General features: G+C 44.0%; 2 protein-coding genes across 7 annotated transcripts in view; one reads left to right on the top strand and one right to left on the bottom strand.

The window, feature by feature from the left end:
- Positions 1 to 11934, top strand: LOC133975330 (coxsackievirus and adenovirus receptor homolog). Its single transcript, XM_062413262.1, has 7 exons — positions 1 to 127; positions 1629 to 1804; positions 2807 to 3011; positions 5802 to 5954; positions 6506 to 6628; positions 7977 to 8118; positions 11712 to 11934. The coding sequence occupies exons 1-7, from the start codon at positions 25 to 27 to the stop codon at positions 11932 to 11934; spliced, it is 1125 nt and encodes a 374-aa protein (XP_062269246.1). The 5' UTR covers positions 1 to 24.
- A 470-nt stretch (positions 11935 to 12404) lies between these two features.
- The window catches only part of vav2 (vav 2 guanine nucleotide exchange factor), a 164155-nt gene continuing 152879 nt past the window's right edge, over positions 12405 to 23680 (bottom strand). For 4 of the 6 annotated variants that reach the window (XM_062412560.1, XM_062412559.1, XM_062412562.1 and 1 more), the window contains 13 exons: positions 23518 to 23619; positions 22469 to 22557; positions 22052 to 22065; positions 21908 to 21926; positions 21293 to 21420; positions 20389 to 20460; positions 20117 to 20178; positions 19728 to 19844; positions 19167 to 19254; positions 18949 to 19072; positions 16564 to 16653; positions 15921 to 16075; positions 12405 to 14387 (listed from right to left, as the gene is read on the bottom strand). In XM_062412560.1, coding sequence (XP_062268544.1) covers positions 14340 to 14387; positions 15921 to 16075; positions 16564 to 16653; positions 18949 to 19072; positions 19167 to 19254; positions 19728 to 19844; positions 20117 to 20178; positions 20389 to 20460; positions 21293 to 21420; positions 21908 to 21926; positions 22052 to 22065; positions 22469 to 22557; positions 23518 to 23619 — 1108 coding nt within the window. In that variant the 3' untranslated portion in view covers positions 12405 to 14339. The remainder of the gene's footprint in view (positions 14388 to 15920; positions 16076 to 16563; positions 16654 to 18948; positions 19073 to 19166; positions 19255 to 19727; positions 19845 to 20116; positions 20179 to 20388; positions 20461 to 21292; positions 21421 to 21907; positions 21927 to 22051; positions 22066 to 22468; positions 22558 to 23517; positions 23620 to 23680) is intronic. The other 2 variants (XM_062412565.1, XM_062412566.1) reach the window with 1 other exon arrangement.

Raw genomic sequence — 23680 nt, 5'->3', positions numbered from 1 at the left:
AGGAGCAGGAGCAGCAGCAGCACTATGTGGAGACTAAGCTGCAGGCGGCGGGTGCCAGCTCTCTGCCTCGGCTGCCTGCCCTGGATCTCTGGCTTCTTGTTACAAACTGCGACTCTCCTGAGCACGGGTAAGAATACAAACACGCGGGCAGATCAATTCCAGACCACACTAACCCACTGACAACCTCCTCCTCCTCCTCCTCCTCCTCCTCCTCCTCCTCCTCCTCCTCCTCCTCCTCCTCCTCCTCCCTCTGTTATCTACTACACTGTATTTCATAACAGGACACAGATCGCAGCTTCTTCTTGAGTGTATTTACAAACGATCCCTGGAAGCTTGGTGTCTCGTCTCCGGTGAACACCGCCGAGCTCGAGGCCTCTGAGGCTGTGTGAGATTTCCCCAAGCGTTACCATGGGGCTCACGGGTTCGTCCAATCAGGCGTTGAGATGATGCTCCCGGATGACTGTTGACTCCCTAATGAGCCAGGGATTTCAGCTCATATGTTGTTTACTTGTGTCCGTGCATGGCTCTCATTCAAATGCACTTCTAGTTTGAGTAGTAAGTGCATTTCATGTAGTGCAGGCGACTAGTTTTATTTAAAAAATACAGGCAACAGTTCCTTACAAACTGCTATAAATGCAAAGCACAGTTATTTACACAAATAGTGTTTTAATGAGGAAAATGATCTATAACACCTCGTGTCAGAACCATTAAAACACCAGTAGATCCAGTGATCCACACTTGGCTCCGAGCTTCTGTAGATTTCATGTTAGATAAAAGATCAGATTCTTCATTAAAGTGTAAAAAGTCTCAGCTGTCAGCCCGGGGCCATGTTTACATTAAAGAGTTATATGTTGAGATACAGTCGCTAACGCTCGACAGCTTGAGGCGAAAGAGACTCATGATCATTTCATGTTCAGCAGAAAAATCCTCTGTGGCTATAAAGTATAAAGAATCTTCTTCTCCATCACGTTTCAGCCACGTCTTCATCACTCGCCACCCGTCCATATAAACTCTCACTCTGGAAGTTTGTGTTCTCACGTTCAGCCGCTCTGCAGAAAGTCAGGAGATCATGTGGAGTTCAGAACCTGTGTGACAGCAGCTCAAGAGACTTCCCTGGTGAGGATCTCCCCAGGTTGTGTGTTATGGCGTCTCTCCTTCTTCAGTCTGGTCTCCACCTACTGGGAGGAGGCAGCAGCTCAGTCAGATTTAGCTTCAGGTGAAAACAGCAGATTCCACTTCAAGCTGAACGATGTAGTTGCACAGAGGGTTTGAGCGTGAGAACAGAATGCTCCAGTTCACCTCTGCATTCACCCGGTTGCCTCCGTCAGCCGTGGAATCATCAATAAACGCCTGTGTACCAGTTCTATCGGCGGCTGCACAGTGTATTTGCCAAAGCCATTACAGCCCCACCACTGGGTTTGACAGATATGGTTTTGGCTCACAAGTTGTTTTCCTCTCTCTATAATTTCGGCTCTCCCGGTTTTCTTCTGTGCTTTTGTGACCTGCAAGTCCGGCCGCTCGGTTTCCGACACTCACGGAAACATGTCCGCCTACATCCTTGGGAAATCCCTTTCTGTCATAAAAATGTCTTCCCCACTCACCTTTCTTGTGTGTCTGATTCCCTGTAGGACTGGGATACACACAAGGGCTGCAGGTGACATCCACCGGCCCTCAGATCGTCCTGAAGGCAGAGGGCGAGGGTGTGATTCTGGGCTGCGGCTACACGCTGAGCCCCTTTGACAGCGGGGACCTCGACATCGAGTGGTCGGTGGTCAGTCCGGACGCCACGAAGAAAGATCGGATGGTAAGAAAGCTCGAAGAGGATAAGAGAAATAAAAGCTAATAGAAATAATATGAAGGCTTGAAACCATGAAACAACCTTAGTCTCCTGAGAAGATGATGGAAGATGACATCCATCCCATGAGCTGACTGGGATCCAGACCAGTGAGCTCATGTTTTTCACTTTCAACCCAATACAAACTTGTTCCGGTGAATCCAGGGTCGCTTGCTTAAGACTTCAGAATTCAGTCCGGGACCTTTTCAATTTCCCCCTCAAATTAGTGGTTGATCCCATTTCCCTTTTTAAACTAAGCAGGTGATTAGCGTCGGGGGATTGAAAGGAGGAAGTTGCCCTCAGGGAGCGGCCGCATTATCAGTCAATACCAGGAAAGACAAGTGGTCAGTGTAGGTTACTGATTCCTGTGCAAATTGAATGCTTGGCACCAAAAGCAAACCACTTAAAATGTATTGTTCTTCCAAGCTCCTTTTTTTTTTGTGTGTCTGCAAATTAATCAAACCACTGCATAAATTAGAGCTGCACTTGACTTCCAGCCACTAGGGGGCAGAGGAAATTGAAAAACGAGGTGTAGAGCACTTGTCTTATCTCACATTTGCAGACAGTTTTCTTATTTACAAACAATCGCCCCCGAGTTAGACAGAGCAGCATTAGCATTCACCTGGGCAGAGCCTCTGTCCTCCTGCTCAATGTCAGTCCTCATGTCCTCCCTGTCTCTGGTTTGGTGTCAATGATTAGAGGAGGACACAGGTCAGATCTTACACATTCTGCGGCTGTGATCTGTCGGCTGAGCCGGTCGTGTACAGTGGATTTGTCGGAGCTTGTTTGCCACAAGGGGCCACAGAGTCGAGTGGAGCTGCAGCGTTGGTGGGTTTGTCCCCGGGAGGGACCCTCAGCATCACATGTACTACTTAGATTCAATATCAAGGCTTTAATTGACCATCATCAATTCAAAAAGCACAATTCAGAATCAGCTGATAATCATGTTTTGGTGTTTCTGTTTTCCTCCAGCTGCTGTCCTACAGCGGCGGCATCGAGTACGTCCACGGTGACGCCGCTCTCTCACTCGGGCTCCGCTTCGCCACCCCCGACCCCTCGAGAGGCGACGCTTCACTCTCAGTCGCTGCTCTGTCACCTGCCCACGGTGCGACCTACCAGTGCAAGGTGAAGAAATCACCTGGAGTGGACACGCGCAAGGTGTCACTGGTGGTGATGGGTAAGTCCGGGTGCTGGGTGTCACACCTATACTGGTCTCTGGAAAATGCAGCTTCTCAATTTGTACATTTCGAAGTAGCTACACTCAGGTTTTTTTATCTTCTTGGACCATGACAGCTGAGCTATTGGCCCGATACGTGTCTGCTGTGGTAAAAAACATGTTTAACAGTCAGATTTTGTTCAGTAAAAGAAACTTCTGTAAAGAAATGTCTTATATATGAAGTGCATGAATTGTATTCAGTGGGAAAGTACATCAGAAAAAACTGTTCTCCCTGCATTTCCGTCTCAAGAATAATCATGAAAGTGAAGTTATTCATCTGATTCTCGTCCAACCTACTTTGTTTGAAGAGTTTGAGCAGCCGCTCGGTTGCAGGAGGGGTCGCCTCATTTACACATTTATTTATTAGGATTTTAAGACTTTTTATTATTTCACTCCTCGCAAACATGTTTCATGATTGATCAAAGAAAATGTCCCAGTTCTAGACAAACAAAGAAAATGAACGGGCGAGGACCCAAATACAGAGGTCACACGAGGAAGAACAGCAATGAGGCGGGTTCGGTGAACACGAGGATGAGGCACATTGTCAAATGTATCAGATCTAATCCTGAGACTCTTTCGATCAGGAGATACTTCACATGAAGAACAAACGAACCTCAAGAGGCTGCACAGTCGATCTGGTTGTTGTTTGGTTGAGTTGAAGCGTGACACTCGAGCATTGGGCGTCTCGTGGCTCATCGGTGAAACACAATGAATCCTGGGAGAAGTTGGGACCAGGAAGGATCCGCCAGCTGGAGCCTTCGCTTCTCTGGGATGGAAGGGATTGTGTTTGAAGGAGACTTGGAAATGTGACGGTCTAGCAGTCGCACCATCTGTGATGCAGCCTCTGAAGGATGCGCTCCCTGAATGGAGACTCAGCTGTGGTGGAAGTTCTTCCTGACTGAACTTACATTTCCAAAAACTTAAAGAGTCCGCACAACAGAAAGACTTTTGAAAAAGGTCCACAACAGACACACAACAATTTCAAACAAAAGAATCTCAAGTTCCCAAAAGAAGAATGTTCTTGGCTCAACTTTGTTTTTTTTAGGTGAATGATCCCAAGGTTCACGGAGCACTTATTTCATTTGACTGCTAAAACCAACAAGTAGATTACATTACTACATTAGAGTTCTGTGTCAGTTCCCCGCTAACGCTCGACCATTTCATTTTTACTCAGCGTAATGTCACACGAGCCTCTTTGCATCGTAAACGCTGACAGGAATTAAATCTAATGACTAAAAACCTTTTTGTTATTTTTCTCAGAGGAAATTACACTGAAAGCAAAATGTCAACCATTGTGATTTCACATTTCACATTCATGATGTTTTCAGTAGGAGACACATCTGATTACTCACTTTAATGAGTGTCACGACATGTGTTTATTCTTATTCAATAGATTTTCCACTTCAAAATGAACCAAACAGCCGAATATGACCAAATGTAAAAATAACATCTTCACACAAAAGCATCTCATAAATGTTGATTGTTTAGCTTCTTTAGCAAATCATTTTCTCGATGAAATAGATTTAAAGACACAATAGTTCTGAGTTATCAGTGGGATAAGAGGCTGGCTGTGGTTCAGGAGGTCGTCCACTGATCGTAGGGTTGGTAGTTTGATTCCTGACTCCTGTGGCCCTTTAGTGAGCAATCGGCTGCATGTGAACCTCGATGTACAGAGCTCTGAGTGGTTTTTACACCGAGAGAAGCTCTTCACACATACAACAGACTTGTTGGGGCTAAGATTATTTCCTAAGAACCTTGAATGAGATGAAATCACGTCCCTGAAGCCGACTGTTAAATAACCAGAGCCTCATGCAGCAGCTAGATGGGCAACAGCTGTTTTCAGGCTGAAAGCAAAACACAGTCCTGCTCGTTGTCGTATTAAAACACACAGAGAGGTAGAAAATGGAAATGTGCTAATGAATGGGAGGAAGATTTCTTTGTTTTCACTTCTGCTGCATTGTCAATCGAGAGCAGCGTGAAATGTTTGAAGCTCAAACAAACCCCGGAGTCTTTGAGTATCGTGCAAAACGTTATCGGCGTGGACAGACCGGCTTCTTTTCTCTTTCACCTTTTCAAGACGACACCGTGTTGGGTTCAAGGCCTCGTTCATTCCCATGCCAACCGCCTTGATCTACAATGTGTTGCAGGGACAAAAAGAAAGTTGTGTTTTGGGTTTTGAACAGACGACACACACACTGTGCCACAGGAAGTCAGCATAACAACCAATTAGCTAAGAGGCTTTTTCATCCACCTCAGTTGTTTGCTGTTTTTGATGATTGTGTTAATAATTGTTTATTTTTCAGCCAGTTTAACATTGTGAATTGTAATATTACATTCCAATACATACATTTATTGGTTGTTATCAATGGATGTATTGATAATAATATACATTTTTCTGGTTAACAAGCAATCTTAAGGCAACAGTTTATGTTCCAAGTGCAAATTTCTGTCTCTTCTTCTCTTCAAGCTTTCATTCCATATTGATTTCCACATTATTTATGTAGAATAAAGGCTTGTTATTTAGTTAATATGTATATATTAAAGCATTTTTTGAATTCCAGATACCTAAAATGTTTCTTCCCATCACATTCCACCTATAGCATGCTTCCTCCTGCTGTGGGAGCCAGTGTTTAAATGCTTCCTCCCACTTCATCCTGGAGCTGTCCAGCTGTACCCGACGCTTGAGAGACAGAACTGACATGGCAGCTCAAATAAAAAAAGAGCTTGTCCCTTTTGCCCATGTGATTACAGTGAAGCCGTCTGTGCCTAAGTGCTGGGTGGAGGGGGGGCAGCTGCAGGGGGAAGCTGTGGCTCTGCACTGTCAGTCTGCACGAGGCTCCGCCCCCTTCACGTACTCGTGGAGGAGAGAGAGCGAGGGCCCCATCCCTGATGCAGCCACACAGGGTAAGTGTGACCTCTGCTGACGTCACCATGCTACTGCACGAGATTAAGATTAAGATTAAGATGCATTTATTAGTCCCAAACACATGCACAGACATGTGTGTGTGTGTGTGTGTTTGTGCATTCTGTGTGTACGAAATGATCTTTTGCAGATTACAGAATGTTTATTTTAGAATTTATTTTGAAGAGAGACGGGGTAAGTGTTTGTTCTGATTATTGAAAAAGGAAAATATTCAAGATCCAGGTGAAATAACGATGAAAATGAAACTGGGAATGTTAACAATCACCAGTTTAGAGGCATATTCTCCCGGTTTCCTTTTCATGACTCATTTCCTGAGTTGTTTTTGACACAAAATCCTTTGATCAACATCCTTCTGCACGAACGGATATAAAGTTAATTAAAACCAGAAACACAACAAAACCTGGAGAATGTCTCACTTGAATTATTCCACATGTATAAACCAATCGGAGGAGATTAAGGCTCTTGCATGTACAGCACAGCATGTTCTCCATGTGTTAATCCGTGTCCGTGGGCGTTTTGCATGTTCTCTCAGACCGTGTGACCGGCGAGCTGAGAATCAGCAACCACTCGCAGAGCTTGGCAGGATTCTACCTTTGTGAGGTGAACAATGCTGTGGGAGCCGAGCGCTGCCGGATCAACCTGCAGGCACACAAACGTAAGAGGGGGTGGGGGGTGGGGGGGGGTGGATGGGGAGGACGCACGCCCCTGCACGAGGACGGCGCCTGTGCACGACACACACGTGGTCACGGAGAAACTAGATTTCATCCTCCTCTCTTTGTAGAAGTGCCAAAGCCTCCTCACTGCTCCACTTCAGACACACACACACACACACACACACACACACACACACACACACACACACACACACACACACACACACACACACACACACACACACACACACACACACACACACACACACACACACACACACACACACACACACAAAATCGGGTTTTAACGGCAGCGCTCAGAACATCGGTGAATCATCCTCATTGTGTCGATTGGGCATAAGGTCAAAGGTCAATGGAGAAGCTGTAGCTTCATTCACAGAGGAGGAGCTGGTCGTCACTTAACTTCCTGACGTGGAGTCACTCAGGATTACAATGATGTTCGAATCATTCTCCTGCTTAGCGGCTTCGTGAAGTGCAGCGACATAAACGGGTGCATTGATTGGAGCCACTTCCTGTCAGAATATAAATAGAAGCACGACTGTACCTCAGAGAAAATCCCTTTAAAAGAGGACAGTCCTGGTTTCTTCATGTGGAGAAGAACCAGGGATTTGCCTCTCATGGGGGGGCTGTGGGGGAACCAGCACCGGGGAGAACAGCCGCTGAATCACTGCACCACCACAGAATAAATCATCTCCGGACTCATACAAGCGCGCAAGGATTCTTCAAATCCATAAATTGAGTTTGTCTTTGTGTGCGTGGTGATCCGTGGAGCAGATCTTACATCTCGTCCAGTCCACAACTCCTGGTCTCCGGGTTCAGAACATTTGGCATCTAGCGGGGGGGGGGGGGGGGGGGGGGGGGGGTCATTCGTTCCATCGCTGCAGCTCGGAAACAAACCTGCACAAGCGAGACTGCAAGATGGTTAATAAGGATTTATAGGAGGCAAATAAGCCGATTTGGTGAAATCTAATCTTTAGTTGTCGTTGAGTTTTGAGAAGATCTCTGTATCTCAATTCATAGCTGCTGTCACCTAGCAACAGAGCTGCACTTACACACAATAGTAACTTATAACACAATCACACATACACAAATGCAAGTGTCGCAGGTCAAAGTTCAGCAAAGTGTTATCAAAGTGCAATGAATTCTGGGATAGATCGGTACCCAAGAAGGATCTGTCTGATGAAGGAGCTTTCTTAAATGCTCCCGTTTCAAATGTGATCATTCATTTAGGACATAACTCTAAAGGCTCTACTACACCAGACTATAAAAACATAAGAGTACAGCTGCTTCTTCTCAGTGATTAATTGTTCTTCACCCTGACCCTCTCAGCTCCAAACAGAGCGGCGGTGATCGTCGGCACGGCTGTGGGCTCCCTGCTCCTCGTCCTCATCCTGCTGCTCTTCATCGGGCTCCTCTACTGGAAGTCGAGCGGCAGATTCCGCTACGAGAAGGAATTCTCCAATGAGATCAGGTACAGACACCGGCAGCTGCAGCAGAGAGAGCGCGGCACATTCTGTGGTTTGATATCTGAAGCTAATGAAGGGAGGTAAAAAAAAAAAGATCTACACAATCTGTGTGTTGGCAGGTTTCTACTCGTCTTCATCGGCAACAAGTCCCGGGAGGAAGAAGCTCCTGCCTCTGTCAGATTAAAGGATATGAACATTAGGATGAAACTGTGTTTGGTGCAGTTGTACATTTTTTATATGTGCATAAGAGAAGCAGAAGTAATGAGATGTGTTTGGCCTCAGTAAAAAGAAGATACAACACAAAACACTCAAAAAATCCTTTCAATTAAGAATAGAACCAAATCACTTCAATTAAATTAAACCCAGGAAACAGAAATGCGAGTACGAGAAAAAGTGTAAATAGAAAAATATATATTTTATTCAGGGCTAAACTCCCCAAACATACTACTCTTACTAATGTTGTGATTTCATTTCATTCCTCCACGTTTATCGACACGCTTAATTATGCAGAGAGCGGCGTCTGAATTCGAGTTCCTCGCCCTGTGAACACAGTTTGATGAGAAGCTGCAGGAAACTCAAGGTTTTGAGATGAGTGCAGAAGCAAACTGATTTTCTTCAGGTACGCTGATGCAAATATAACCACTGACATAAATATACACTCAGTCGAACAGCGTGAGTGAGATTCATTAAAAGTTTCAAACTCTTCTCTGTTTGTTGATTGTCAGAGTTTGGATCAGGAGAAACTCTCGAGTGTCAACAAACTCTCCTGGGTGTTCTCGTCTGAGACTTTTACGGCAATTATACAGTTTCTGTGGAGAGTGGCATTTCAAACACTCAGTAAATAACAGCCCTTCCTCAAACCACAGCAGGTCAAACTAATTACTTTTTATATTTATCTAAAAGGAAAATAACAGAGTTAAATCAAAGTCTGCGTTTTGATGAATGCTTAAATTCGGGAAGGAGAAGGAACAGCGAGCAAACACGGCTGGATCTCAAAAGTTTGAAATGATGGGAAATAAGTTTTTCTCAAACAAGAAAGTAGCTTTGCTCTGCATTGAAAGTAGGAATGGAGGCGAATCAGCAGAAACTGAATCGACCTACAACTTTTAAAACTCACAAATCCAACCTGTGAGAACAATTTGAGCGTTTTTCACAGAAAGACATGAGAGGTATCGATCTAGAGCTCAATCAGAACCACTCACATCGACCACTTCTCTAACCTGACGGCTGAATCGGCTTCTCTTGGCAAGGCGGCTGATGTCAGATGGTAATGATGACGATGATCACGCCACTCACTGGAACAACTTGCTCGAACAAATCGAAACTTTTGTTGCTTGGCTCTCACAGACAGCGCCTCAACCCCAGCATCAATCTGAGTGATAACCACTTGCCTCTAACAGGAGCTACTGGTTTAATGTACATTCCAGTCCACTGATGACGTAGAAGGGGAAATGGGGAAATAGCATCCTGAGCTGCTTCAGGGGGGAAGTTCTGCAGCCGACCTCCCATCCTGACACGTCTGAGAGGATATCTTCTCTTACAAAAAAACATTGTCTGCGGTTCACAACAGCTCACAGCCTTCTAAAGCTGATGTGGAACTGGGGGCACAGCAGAGTGGGAGGACGGTGTTGGGTACAGGAGACAGAATCGCATCGAGGGCCACAATGCTTCTCCACATCAGCGATAGAAGGGAGTTAAACTCTCCTTACAGGAGGAACATGACTTTGTGGTAGGACGGTGGAGCGTGATAATGTGAGGCTCACGGCACTAGAGCCTCTCACATCTGTCACTTACTGCTTTTCAAAGTAAACAGTGCAGCTTGAGAAGTTCAGGGATGAGTCACGCAGAGCATTATATCACTTCAAGAACTCCGCTCCCTAAATCTAAAATAAAAAAATACAGTGAGAAAAATAAGACTCAAGCTGCGACTCAGTTCCGAAACGTTAAGAGTAGAAACCCGACTCTAAATGAGCTCCGACAGGATACACAATCTGACAACAGCTTCTTACCTCACGGAGAAGCAAAAGCCTTTTTTAACTCTGTTTTTGACATTATGAACTTATTAGGAACTGAGATGTTTACGAAGAACTCCCAAAGTTCAGATGTTTGAAAAACTTTTGTTGATTTGTAGACTTTATCGCCACCTGCTGGCCCGGTGTGTGTGTTTGGACGGAGATATTTTATCAAAATGAAGGTCGTGTGGATGGATGGTTTTATAATTTTATTTATCCAATTCAAAATGATCTGCAGTAGTGTTGAATCTTGTTTTATACGAGCGAACTTGTTTTATTAAAGCTGCATTATCGGATTTTCTGGCCACTAGGGGGCAACAGAGATGAGCTGTGGGGGGGTTGAGGGTAACTACTGTGTACTGTAATCATTTCAAAGGCCCATGAGTGTGTTGAGCTCCAACTTTCACATTGAACATAGTCTTTTGATATATTAATAACTGTAATAATTACCAATGTTGAAACAACTGGGAAAATGGATTTGACAGTTTTTGTTGAAGCAGCAAAGAGAGACTTTCAGAGGAGCATTAAAACTAAGAGGGAACAAGTTCAATTTGTTTCAATGTAAATTGTTCCAGAACAATCTTATGTAATAATGTAGGACAAATATCCTGCAGCACCAAACATGCCAGGCAATCTGCCTCTCCTAAAAATTCAGAGACTAATTCATATCCACTTCGATTTGGATTTGGTGGTGAACACATCTTCGCTCAGAGCTCAGTCCTGTCTCGTTTCACCACAACACACACAAACACACACACACACACTGGACCCAACAACCACAGGCTCAAGAGACTCGAGGTACAGTTTCATCTTAGGAGAAAACACAAATTTATTCCCTTAACCAGCAGAAATCGGAGTCTTTGGCCTGCACGGGATGAAAAAATGCCAAAGTGGATGTGTTGTGTGTTGTGTGTTGTGTGTTGTGCGGTTGTTTCCTTCGACAGAGGAGCGGATCAGAGCTGCTGCAAAGCTACGTGAATGCAGAATGCAAAGTAGCTCCTGAGCTCGGATGCTGGCAGCGGCGTTGACGAGGGGAGATTGTATTGTGTGCTTGTCAGTGTTTCCTGGCTCAAAAGCAGCACCGGGAGGGAGGGGGGGGGGGGCTCATTGGAGGTGGGGACGGGGACGAGCCTCCAAACGAGCAAAGATGACAGAGACGTGTGCTGCTCATCTTCAGGGAGACATCATGGCACCAACATCCACTGTGTTGAATATGGATTCAAGCAGAACATCTCAGAACGAGGTTGTTCCCAAAACATGACTCTAAGAAAAACAAGCTAACATTATGTACCAATTCTAGCAACTTATAACTTATCACTATAGGCAAATATTAGCCCACAGTCATCTGTGCTATGTTGATGGATAAAGACTTGTCAAGGGAAGATTTAAACCGCTTTATAAACAATGCAGTTTTATGCTGATGAATTTATCGAATGTTTCACTAGTCCTCTTTTTTTTAGTTTCTTATTAGTTTTTGAATTTCAAACAATGAAACCACAGTCGATAAACTCAGCTGCTTTATTTCCCTCATAACCCTTTGAATCAGAACTGAAATCCTCTGACGTGGTTGTTCTGATTTCAAACAGAGAGGATGTCCCGCCTCCTGAGAGCCGTCCTGCCAGTCGCCACACGAGCCGGACTGTCCGTCAGCACCCAAGGGCGACCTACAGTCCCGTGGGTGGGGGTGGGGGCGGGGGTGGGACTGAGGTGAGCTCTCTCGGTGAAGGACCCACACATCCACCCTCCTGCTCCACACCAGTCAAATGCAAACCAGTCGAGTATGACGACAGGAACGGAAACGCAGTTTGAACCAAACTGAGGAAAATCTGCTTCATGGAAGAGAAGAGTCGAGAAAGTTTGGGAAGTTGAATGTTTGAAAATGACAGATTCAGAGTTTCAATAACCGAACTCAAAGCTGTGCAATTTGAACATTTGTTATTTAAAAGAAGTTTTTCTTCTAGTGCAAAACAATGGAGTTAGTACATTTTATATTCTGATTTCTTTTGGTCAAAACGTTTCTATAATTTGCAATAAAAACATTAAAAAATAAACCAACGTCTTTTCTTTTTTTTAAACAAAAGAGAAATATTTATTTCATGATAGACCTCATTTGGAAATACTCAACCTTTCAAAAAAAAAAAAAAGTAATGTACACAATGAAGTACTTTTTTTCCAAGGACGTACTGACAGGAGTCGACAGATCAACAGTCACATGCGATGGGTTTTTGTCCACTACATAAACAGCGTCTAGAACCCCCCCCCCCCCACCCCCCCCCCATCACACCACCCCAGCCCCCAGGACTTTGTGCTTCTCGGGGGGGGGGGGGGGAGCTCAGTGTTTGCTATTTATTTCTCAGCCTGAAAGCTTTGATGCTTTGGACATTTAATTTTATGAAAATAGCGAATCCTACTTTTCCTTTTCATGTGTTTTTTGGGAAACGTAGTAAAATTACTATTGAGGAATTGAAGGGTTAAAATGTAAGAAGTCAGTCAATATTTTGTTCTTGGAATGGAAAGACTTAAACAGTAAATATCTATAGAACTCGTTTCTCTGAGGGAATCTGTATGTAAACCCACTGAAGACTGTGATCAGTAAAAAAAGTATTAAAGCCTCTAAATGCAAACACTGAGCACTGCCCCCCCTCCCCCCACTAGAAACTCCCAAAGTCACAAGGGCTCCTTCTGTGGATATTATATGAATTATTAGCACAAACAGTTTTGCTTCAGATTTAAAAACTCTTGCTGACATTGTTTAATGTCCATCAGTCTGCACAGCACCGAGCGGATTCAACACGTGTGAAAACCATGAATCTCTAATCGAGGAGAAAACAATCCCATCACCTGATCAGCTGTAAAAATAAGGCAAGGTACAAAAAAAACACACATTAAGAAATCCATGCACACATTAAAAAACATGGCAGAATTTGGCTTCAAATGAAAAAAACAAACAAAACAAACAACAACAACAACTTAATGGTCCAGTTCTCAAAACTAAAAAATAATCATCTTGATTCTGTGCAAAAAAACAAAAGTAGAACGACGAAGAGTTTTGTTTTAAAGTGTTGAGTGGTTGTCGAGTGGAATGTCTTGATGATTCCCTTTTTTGCGCATTCCGGCTGATTGCACCCTTGGGACAGCTGAGACTGGTGTGAACAGTGTGTGTGTGTGTCTGTCTGTGTGTGTGTGTGTGTGTGTGTGTGTGTGTGATTGTTGTCGGTTATAAAAACTCTCCTCAAGTCTCTGAGAGTCCGTCCAGCCTCCGGTTCGGACGCGTTAAATGCTTCACCATCTTGTTCTTTCAGGGCTCAGGAGGCGATCAACTGCCCCCCCCGCCCACCCCGCCCCCCCTTCGCTTTGCTGTGTAAGTGCCTCCGCCCTCCTTTTTTTTTTTTTTTCGGACCGACTGTGTGTTCCAGGGGCGGCGGGGCGGGGCGGGGGGGGGAGGGAAAGTTCTTTACTGGCAGATGTTGAGGCTCAATATGCAACGACCATTCTTCAAAAGGCACCGTACTGTACATTGGTCGGCTCTGTGTGTGTGTGTGTGTGTCTGTGTGTGTGTGTGTGGGCACATGCACACATGGAGAAGTAAAAACAAAGTTGATTCCCTCCACTGGTGTCAGCCCACAAGGCATCACCATGACAACTAAGGCAAAAAGTCTCTCCACATGAAAACGTCTCTTTGTCCGTCTTTGTCTTTTTTGTCTTTTCTCATTTTTTTAGTTTTTCTCATCTGATTCTTTTGCTGCTGCTAAAATCAACGTCCCCACAATAATCATCCGTAATGATAATAATCTCTATTCAATAAATTATCTATACTGTACAATTATTTCACCTCACAATAGACCTGCAACAAAAGGGGGGGGGCGTCCTTTTCATAGTAAAGCTTTTCCAATCGTCCATCTGTGCAGTTGAGACAAACACTTTCTCTCTTCCTTCCTGTACACGAGTTGAACAGGACGTCCCGCGAAAAGAAGGACAAAACCGAAAAAAGCAAAGCTGATGCGTGATCGAAGAAAGACAAGCGGGACAGAGAGGCTCGCTGGGACACGAGGATCCATCGGGGAAAAAGACAAACAGTTAAAAACAAAGAAGAAGTTCTCTTTGTCCCTCGTGTCCTTTTTCCTGGGGGAGAGTCACTTCCTCTGAGAACAGCAGGTAGAAGATGGTTCCTGATTTTTAAAGAGAAGGAGCCGGGCCCGGCGAACATCCCAGCTCTACTGCCCCCCCTCCTCGTCCACGTAGGTCGAAGGAAACCATCCGATCTGAAACAGAAAATAACCCAGAGACATAAACACCTCCATGTGATCAGATGTAAACAACAGATGGGTTCAGTCCTTTTTTAACGTGCAGGCAGATAATCACCCCTCGGATGCGTTTGAATCCTGCACTCTGATTGGCTGAGGGCCGAGCAGCAGCAGCAGCCTCGTCCACGTTTGGAATAATAAAATACTTGAGTTACTTTAAGTTCTACTCCAGCTGTTGCTAGGCAATGGCTGCTCTTACTTGTTGCAGTGGTGAAGTGAGTCCTGAGCAAACCGAGGAAATATTAATGAATATTCAATATTTCTTCTGTTCTCAAATTTGTGGCAAGACGTTTTTGTGAAGAGGGATAAAAATAACCTCATCTGCAAAGCTTATTGATTATTTCAACTATATATCCACAGGTTGTTGTGATACAGGTGCTTTACCACTACATATTCTTATATATTTATATATATATGTTTTTATTTATATACAGTTTAGATTTTATTGTATTATTCACTCCAGCAGCACAAGAACACTTTCCTACTGGACACTGACACAATCACATCATTGCATTCCGTTCCTGTATCTGTAAATATGTTCTCAGAATTTGATTTATGTGATTTATGTGATTAATGTATGTATGTCACTGATGTGTTAAGTTTACAAGCTACTGGATGATCTGAATTTCCCACAGGATTAATAAAGTATCCATCTATCTATCTATCTATCTATCTATCTATCTATCTATCTATCTATCTATCTATCTATCTATCTATCTATCTATCTATTTAAACCTCACATAGACGAACATGATTCTCCCCTTTGTTAGGACGTTATAAGATAATTTTGACAACTTATTTTATTCATAGCCATCTTTAATATGTGAAATACAGCTCACGGGGCTTTATGCCGATTAATACCAATGTAGGAAATCAATGGAAAATACGATGGCAATAAAACCCAGTTAATAAAACGTGAAATGAAATAAGATTATGAGGAATAGGAGCCACTGAGGAATAGTAATAAATTGAAGTTAAAATGGCAGATAGATAAATCGGTTTTTGAGTCCTCCTCTGAATTTACTGTCAGTTTAACATTCTCCACCATCCACACACAGACTGGACTTTAATTCAGTTTACTGGTTCACCAGTGGCTCCAGCACCAGACAGTCTGGTTTAGCTGCTGGGCACCAGTACAACAGTGGAGTGGCTGCACTCTCTTCTCTTTCATGCTGCACAGCTTCACATTAACACTGTCACATATTTTTACACCCTGAAGTAGAAACAGTCCTGGAATAAAAAAAAGCTGAATTCCCATCCAGTTTTTACTGCCAGTCTTTTGAAGTGGAGCATTTCCCAGCAGCCGGGCTTTTACTTTATTGTCTCCACCACCTGCTTCAGAAGAGCTTCTCAGTTCAATTATTGAATCCAGTCACTCGAGGATCCGGATACTTTTGAGGGTATAAGTCATAAATGCAGGTTTCTGACACGTGTGCAGATCCGTAACTTAAAGAAAACAGCAGGTTCCACAACACGTGAATGAACACTCACTCGTCCGTTGGCCTCTCCCTTCCACCAGCCCTGGTCTCCTCCGATCTTGCTGTAGATCTTCACCACGTCTCCTTCCCGAAGCGATAGCTCCCTCATGTCCCGCGCCGCGAAGTTGTACCGGGCCACGGCCGAGCTGACCACCCGCGGAGTGAACACTGGGAACGGAAGAGACGGGAGATCAAACCAGACACAAGACCAAATATCCAACAGCTCATTTTCATCACAGTTTTTGTGTTTTTATACAATGCAGCAACTGAAGGTATTAATCACTGGTAATGGAGTTTAATAACAATCTCTGTGCATGAGGGACCTGCGCGGGAAGGTAACGCTGATCATATAATTAGTAATTAGCAGTGAGGAGAGAACAGAGGGAGGACGCCTGCCTCCGTCTTTCTTGTGCCACTGCTTCGTCACTAACGAGCTTGATGAGAAGGGACGAGTTGTTTCATTAAGGGAAAAGGAAATAGCTTTTCTCTTCTTGATTTAATGAGGGACTGTCATTCCAGGGAAGAACTGAAAAGTCCTCGTTAATGGACCCAGCACCGAGGAGAGCGAGTAAAGAGGCTGAGAGGGTTATTGTGAAATTACAGGCGGCTAGGTGTGGGAAGGCGACAGGAGCAAGGAAAGACAAAGAATCCGGTACCTGACCAAAAGGGAGCTGAGGTCTGAGTTGAGGAGAAGTTGAGGCCTTGTGGACTGAGGAAGGAGAAGTTGTAGGAGGCGCAGGAGGCTGCTGAGAGGAAGACAGGAAGAGACAGAGGAGGAAGTAAAGCTGGAAGCTGATTTGAGGCGTGTGCATGCAGAGCTGCAGCCGGAGAGGAGGAGGATTAAGAAAAAGACAGAGCTTCATTTGTAAAGACTGTGTCTGCAACTGAAGAGTGCATTAGATTCTTATTATATTTAATCTCAACGGGTATTTAAACAATAATATAAATGTATTTGTGGATTGTAAACACAGTAATTGTTCCAATTATCGGTTTATGCGTCATTTGGCAAACGTTACCGTTGCATATAAATACAGTTTGACTGGATCGTAACCACAAGATCATTTTAATCTGAATTTCCCACGGGATTAATAAAGTATTTAACTATCTATCTGTCTTAATGGGAAATAAAGAAGAACTAACCAACTAGAACTCAAATTTAATTCATATTTTTATATTGCAGCATTGTTGCCTCATAACCTGGCTGATGTATGAAACAGCCAAGTTGCTCGCAGACAACAAGATGAAGGTTGTACGCAACCTTTTGAACATAACAGGTCTGTTTTTTGCAGGTGCAGGTTCGTGCACGTGAACTCATCCAGGTGAATGTGTAAGAAACAAGTTTCAAAAACCCACACTGCACAACAAAGCCTCTGAGACAGAGCGTCTGACACAAACAGGAGCAGCAACAAGCAGACGAGACAAGAGGAAGAGATTTGACATGGTGTATAAATTGAGGAACTTTGTTCCTGCACCTTGAGAGAGTGGTGGTTTGAAACTGTGACTATCAACGCCTCAGTTTTTGTCAGAGTGCGACACCTAGTGGTAGCAGAGAGCGGGTATATAACCTTTAAAAGCTGATGGCTGTGGATCAGGAGGAAAGAACCCAACTGGACTCCAACATGTTACACACACCCAGGACGGATCAGCCTGAGGACGGTCAGGATCAGTGACGGGGGTCTTGTGATTAAAAAGGCTGGATCACCCGATGATACTGAAATGCACAGCTGATCAAATATCCCTCAATCCACTGCTTGTTGGGAACTTATCATCAAACAAGTGCAGAAGACCCTCAAGGAGATATTCACCATCACGTCCAATACCCTAAAATAAGTGTATGACATTTGTAAACTTGTTCACCATGTGCTCATCACAGATGAAAACCTATTCTTTCCAATCCGTCCGCTGTTTCCACGCAGACCTGCAGGGGGGTGTGTCATGTCTGCAGCCAAAAAAAAAAAGATGGAGAAGCAGCACATTGTCTGCATTCACTTCCAAATGCAGCCAAAGCAGGAAGGAAACAATCCGGCTGTCGGGGCCAGTTGGGTTCTTCCTGCCCGGCGTAGGACAGAAGCCAGCGGCGGGCCCGAGCCAGTATTCATACGGTCTCATGGACAGAGAGGGCAGCCAATGCAGACAGCCGGTCCACCGGCCTCTTACTCAGCCGACCAACTCTTCCTCTTTGTCTATCTCGCTTTATATATATTTCGCTCTGTCGCCTCCTTCTCTGACCCCCCCCCTGGCCGGGCTTCATTTCTTTTTGCACTCGTCAGGAGAGTCATTGGCCTCCGAAGGACCAGGACGTCAGGGGAGGTGAAGAGAGAGAAGGTTGCAGCCTGTCTCATTTATTTTCCACTCCCTCGCATTATCCACAGCCAAGACGGCAGAGGGATTACATTTGTAAGCAGGACCTGCACTTTATAGGATCTCTCAGAGGCAAATTAGTAGTGTCCCTGCCATTCAGGGCAGCCAGCGGAGTTATAAATAGGCATAACTGTCCTGCCAGTCATCAATCCATCCGGGTTCTGCCTCTCATCTGGATCTGGGCTGTGGTGGCAGCATGTAGTCACTCACTGAGGGATTCGGAGTTATTCCCAGGTCAGGATGCTGATTTATAATCCCACAGCTCCTGGTTCCGTCCTACAGAGACAACACTGGGCCACTGGGATTACTGGATTTAAGAATCAGGAGTTCTTCCAACGAGGTCAAAACCTTTCACACAAAACTAAATCGAATGTCAGATTCCTTTCTGCACCTTTGACTCTGAATTCTAACCAGATAGAAACGTGTTCACTTTAATGTTCACGTTTATTCAAACGCAGCAAATTCACATTACAGCAGGAGAAGGAGGAAGCACGGAAACAGGAGTTTGTGTTGAAGCCTGATGAACGTTACAAGTTCGGCAACTTTTCTCATTCATCAGCCACCTTGCTCTGCTGGTTCATTTCTGTAAATCAATAATGTTTCTGGGACTTACAGATTGTGTTATCAGCATCAGGGGTAAGTGCATTATTGATGGTGTGACTGTGTTCAGAGCCTCTTACCTGGAGAGCGCGTGCTGGCCCGTGTGAGCGAGCGTTCTCTCGACTTGTACGGGTATCGCAACGTGGTGTCTAACAGCTTGAAGCTTTCTTTTAGCGAATGGGCCTGATAGTACTCCACCAGCTCCTGTTGAATAGAACAGAACAGACAGAGGATTATGTCTCTTATCTCTTTTCACCCCGACGTCCAGCTTCTACTGGTATTTTCTGTCCGGACTCACCAGGAGACTCTCAAACTTCTTGGCCTCGGTGATGTGAATCCAGTTGTCTTTCTCAACGACTTTAATGTGCTTCACTTCATCATTGAATCTGGAAAATCAAACGACACAGAAACGATTTTGTAAATAACTATATCAATTATTATTGTCAATTATGCTCAGTTACTTTTGCAGCAATGTGTGAATATGGTTCAAAATATTCTGCATCGTTTAATTAAACAAAATAAAAGTTTTCAGACCTAATTGCTGCCCCCTAGAGGCCCTTTGCACATGTCTGACAGACACTATATTCCATTACAATACATTATTATGTGAAAGCTCCAGTAAGAGCTCGTCCAGGGTTTTTCTGTGAGATGCATTCTCTCGGTGGGAACACACACGAAAAACAGGATTTAAGAAAAAGCAATTAGTGAGCGGTAATTAGCTGGAGCTGAAAGATGCACTGAGAAAGCTGACTGCTGCATCCTGGGAGAGTTTTTTCCTTTTAAATTTCCCATGAGATAAGAAAATGAAAACCTTCCCGTTGAGATTTTCCTTCTCTCCTGCACGAGGCCACACACTCACTTGATGCTGATGGCGAACCTCTCGGCCTCGGCGGTCCTCTCCCGGATGAGGTAGGTCCCGCTGCAGTGGGACTTCAGGAGGTTGTCGGCCTGCTGGCGCTCCATGTTGCCGGCGAACCTGCGTGACGAGCACAAGAAACACGGTGACCTCCAGATGCAAAGAGGAAATCCACAAATCCTCGACTTCAAACACCCGGGTAGTAATTCATCTTTTGGTTGCGGCTGTGTGTGGGGGTCAGGCTGCTTTGAATTTTGAATTAGTGCGTGAAGTAACCATCGGTAGATCTGAATTAATATAGAGAAGTGACCTGGGGGGGGATGTTAGTATATAATATATAAGGTATGAGCAGTATGAGGATAACAACAGTCTTCTGAAGTTAAGGGTCTTACCAAGGATAACCGTAGTAGTCTGATTCCCTGGAGGTCTGCCGGCTCGATAGCGCCTGGAAGGGCTGCAGCAGACAAACAGAAGCTGCACATTAAAGAAGTTATAAACAGAACTGCTCTGTGCTAAAGAGATATATATATATAGAAATTTATATGTACGCCCCACACAGGTAGTTAAGTGCACACTAAAGAGAGGCAGCAATGGGCTCTGATCTCAGAAGCCACACAAACTGCAGTGAGTCAATGTGGTCGGTGCACGAGAGCTGGAGACAAACCTTCGGGTCCAAACAAGGTTTTACACACGAACTGGGAAAGAAGCCGCTCTTCTGTGTTTGGATCAGCTTCCCCTGGAAAGTAAAGAGCAGGGGGGGGAGTTTATTTATAAAGCAGAGAGAGAGAGAGAAAGAGAGAGAGAGAGAGAGAACTCAAAATGATTTACACAAACTAAACAAACGTGTGAGAGGGTTTAAAAATACACTGAGAAGGAAATTAAAAGTAAAAAAAGGGACATAAAACACAAAAATACATAAATTAAAAAAAAATACATATTATAATATATAACATTGTTTATAAATAAGCAATGTGTTGCACATGTGTACAGGTTAATTGATATAAATAGAAAACTTGCAACTTTGGCGCCCACCAGTGGCAGTATCACAAACGACTGTGCTAACTGCACCAGTTTTCATCTGAACTGGTTTATTTACTACAAATAGATTTAGTCTGTCATTAACAGTAGAAAAAAAAATCAATAATTCTAAATATCAGATGCTGTAAGTTATCTTATCTTGGTATAAAGAAAACAGCTTGTTCGACTTCAAAGTTTGAATGTATTCTCATGTTTTTAATCCAAACCTAATCCATGGTGTTTATTTGTGGTTTTAAGTGGGATTAGACAGCAGATTATTTCTCTTCAGAACGGATGATATGAACAAGATGTTAATTAAGGAGCTTTAGAGGTTCTGCTCGGTCGATTTCGTTTCCTGACTTCAGAGCCAGGCTTCAGTTCAGGAACAACTTGAAACATCCTCGGAGCCCGAGTCAGCACTTTGACCTCAGAGTCGTGGAATCAATGAGTCCGGGGTTCAGAGCCAACAACAACTGTTTACCTAAAGATGTTCCTGATTTACATTAAACCACATGGGCCTCAGATCAGAAGTGAGACAGAAGTGCTGCTACCTCCCACCACGTCGAGTCCGGGTCTCCCTTCAGCAGCTCGATGAAATCCCCCGTCTGGAAACTGAGCGGCGTCTTCCCCGGAGGCGTCGGCGTGCCGTGGTAGTTCCTCACTGCCACCATCTTGGGACCTGGAAAACACACAAGCAAGGATTCATGTGTTAATGGAAAGTGTATGTTAGCGTAGAAAAGTTTATAAAAACCTTTATATTTATCGGCAGGGAAAGATTGTGTATTTTGTTTTCCTCTTTGATAACTTTAAGATTTCAGTTGATAATACAGGGCTGTTTTTATATTTAAATGAAAACAATATAACCATAAAATCCTGGGTTCAAATCGGATCCTGGATCTTTCCAGATTTCCAGATACACTAGTTAAATTCTGATTTCTCTCTTACGTCCAATTTCTTCAGTTCTTGGAATACAAAATGATATTTAAAGCACATACAGTAGTATCTCTGAGTCCATTTAACATTGCCCCCCCTACTCTGAATCTGATAATGTTGTTTTGGTTCATGTGCAAATGAACGAATCCACTAGATGTCAGTAGAGAGCTGCGCTGTTCAGCCTGTCACAGAATGTCCATGTTGTCATGTTAGACGACAGGAAATGCTCTTACCTGATGACATCCCAGGTTCCTGTTGAAAAGGAAACATACAGGACAAAAAAAACACACTATCAGGGAGAAAGCCACAAAATACAATACACAATATCTGGGAAATGATGAATAGGAATATGCTGTTGCTGTATTTGACCAACTCACCAAGTCGAGGGGATCTGTAAACAAAAGACAAAAGGTGGGGGGGGATTAACAATTTGTACCATTATTAATGAGGGATGATATAAAAAAGTGACATTTAACAATTAAATATCTTAAAATGCTTTATCAAAATAAAGGAAAACATCTCTTTTTTATTTTAAACACATGTAAGTATTTACAATTTTTTCGGTTGAGAAGGCTTCAGGATATGAAATGACTCTACGGTAAGTTAAGCTTTTCCCCAAGCGGAACCAAACCCAGTGACACGATGGTTCACACCTGCTTAATGAGCCCATTGAGCCAATTGAAGTTCTGGTAAATAAATAATTAATGAAATAATAACAACAATAAAAAAACAAAAACACTTTTAAAATGATAATAAGAGTGATATTCTAGGAGAGGGTGAGAGGAAACACCTACTGATTTTACAGATGGTGATGACTTCCAGACACTCTTTATGTGCCCCTGTTCCACAGTGAGAGCAGTAGTAGCCCTGATAGAAGATGCCCCTGAGGACACACACAGGAAGAAACACACACAAACACACACACACACACGCTAATGTAAACAGGAAGTGTCTCAGACGCAAATTAACTTCTTGTAAGTACAACCCACCGGGGACCCTGCTGCTACTTAGTATAATTCTATGATTGCGGCTACACATGCTCCATCGTTTCCATCCTGCGACCCCTTTCAAAATCACAAAATAAACTCCCTCTATTTCAGGCCGTGCACTCCGGCGCTGTATTTGATACACACACTAAAACGCTGCATGCATCGCACACTGCCATGTCGAATAGCGAGCGCCATAAATCACAAAGGGGGATCTGCTGGGGCTGCAGCAGTAATTAGCATCTAGCAGGGAGTGAGGAAACGCCGGTCCCTGGATTTAGGTCACATGGGCCGGGGAATTTGTGGGTCAATACGCAGTGTGGAGTTTAGCCGGCCGACTGTAATGGAGGTGAAAGTGCTGGATGCAGTGACACGACTGAACCCTGCTGCAGCGGTGCTCCCAGGGGAGGAGGCGTGTGCGTGGTGTCGGCCTCAGTCACACTTACTAGAATATGTCCTGAACATTACTGAAGCTCTAATGAGGGATCTGGTTTTTCCCCTGTGTCTCTGTTGCTCACTAAATGTGGTCGTTTCTCTTCAGTTTGCTTTCGAGAACCATTAATTCTACTTGATGTACAGTTCTCTGCTTAAAAACTATGGTGAATAATAACCATGCAGATTTACTCTAGTGCCAGTCGGAAGTATTTGAGTTAAAATTGGGTATTTGTAAGTAATACTTCATTCCTTAATAGTGGGTTGTAGTTTTTTACCCTGCTGCCAATGTTTTGACTTTTCCAATTTAAAATGCTATACTCTTGATAGTGAAAAGTGAATAATGTTGTACACTGGTGAGGACTCATTCATCACTCAGCCCTGATTCACTGCAGGACGTGCACGTGAGCCCCAGAGTTAGTTACCTCAGCAGCATCTTGCAGGCTCGACAGTTGGTGTTCTTGTCGAACGTGTGCATCTGGAAGTTGTGCTGATTGGCCGTGGCTCTCTCCGGCTTGATGTTGGACCTGGATGAGAAGAGGAAGGTGACGTTTAGTTTCCTGTCATGTATCTCCATTCTTCCGATGT

The sequence above is a fragment of the Platichthys flesus genome, chromosome 19 (genome assembly GCF_949316205.1).
Source record: "Platichthys flesus chromosome 19, fPlaFle2.1, whole genome shotgun sequence".
Lineage (NCBI taxonomy): Eukaryota > Metazoa > Chordata > Actinopteri > Pleuronectiformes > Pleuronectidae > Platichthys > Platichthys flesus.
This window is presented reverse-complemented; position numbering and strand designations above follow the sequence as displayed.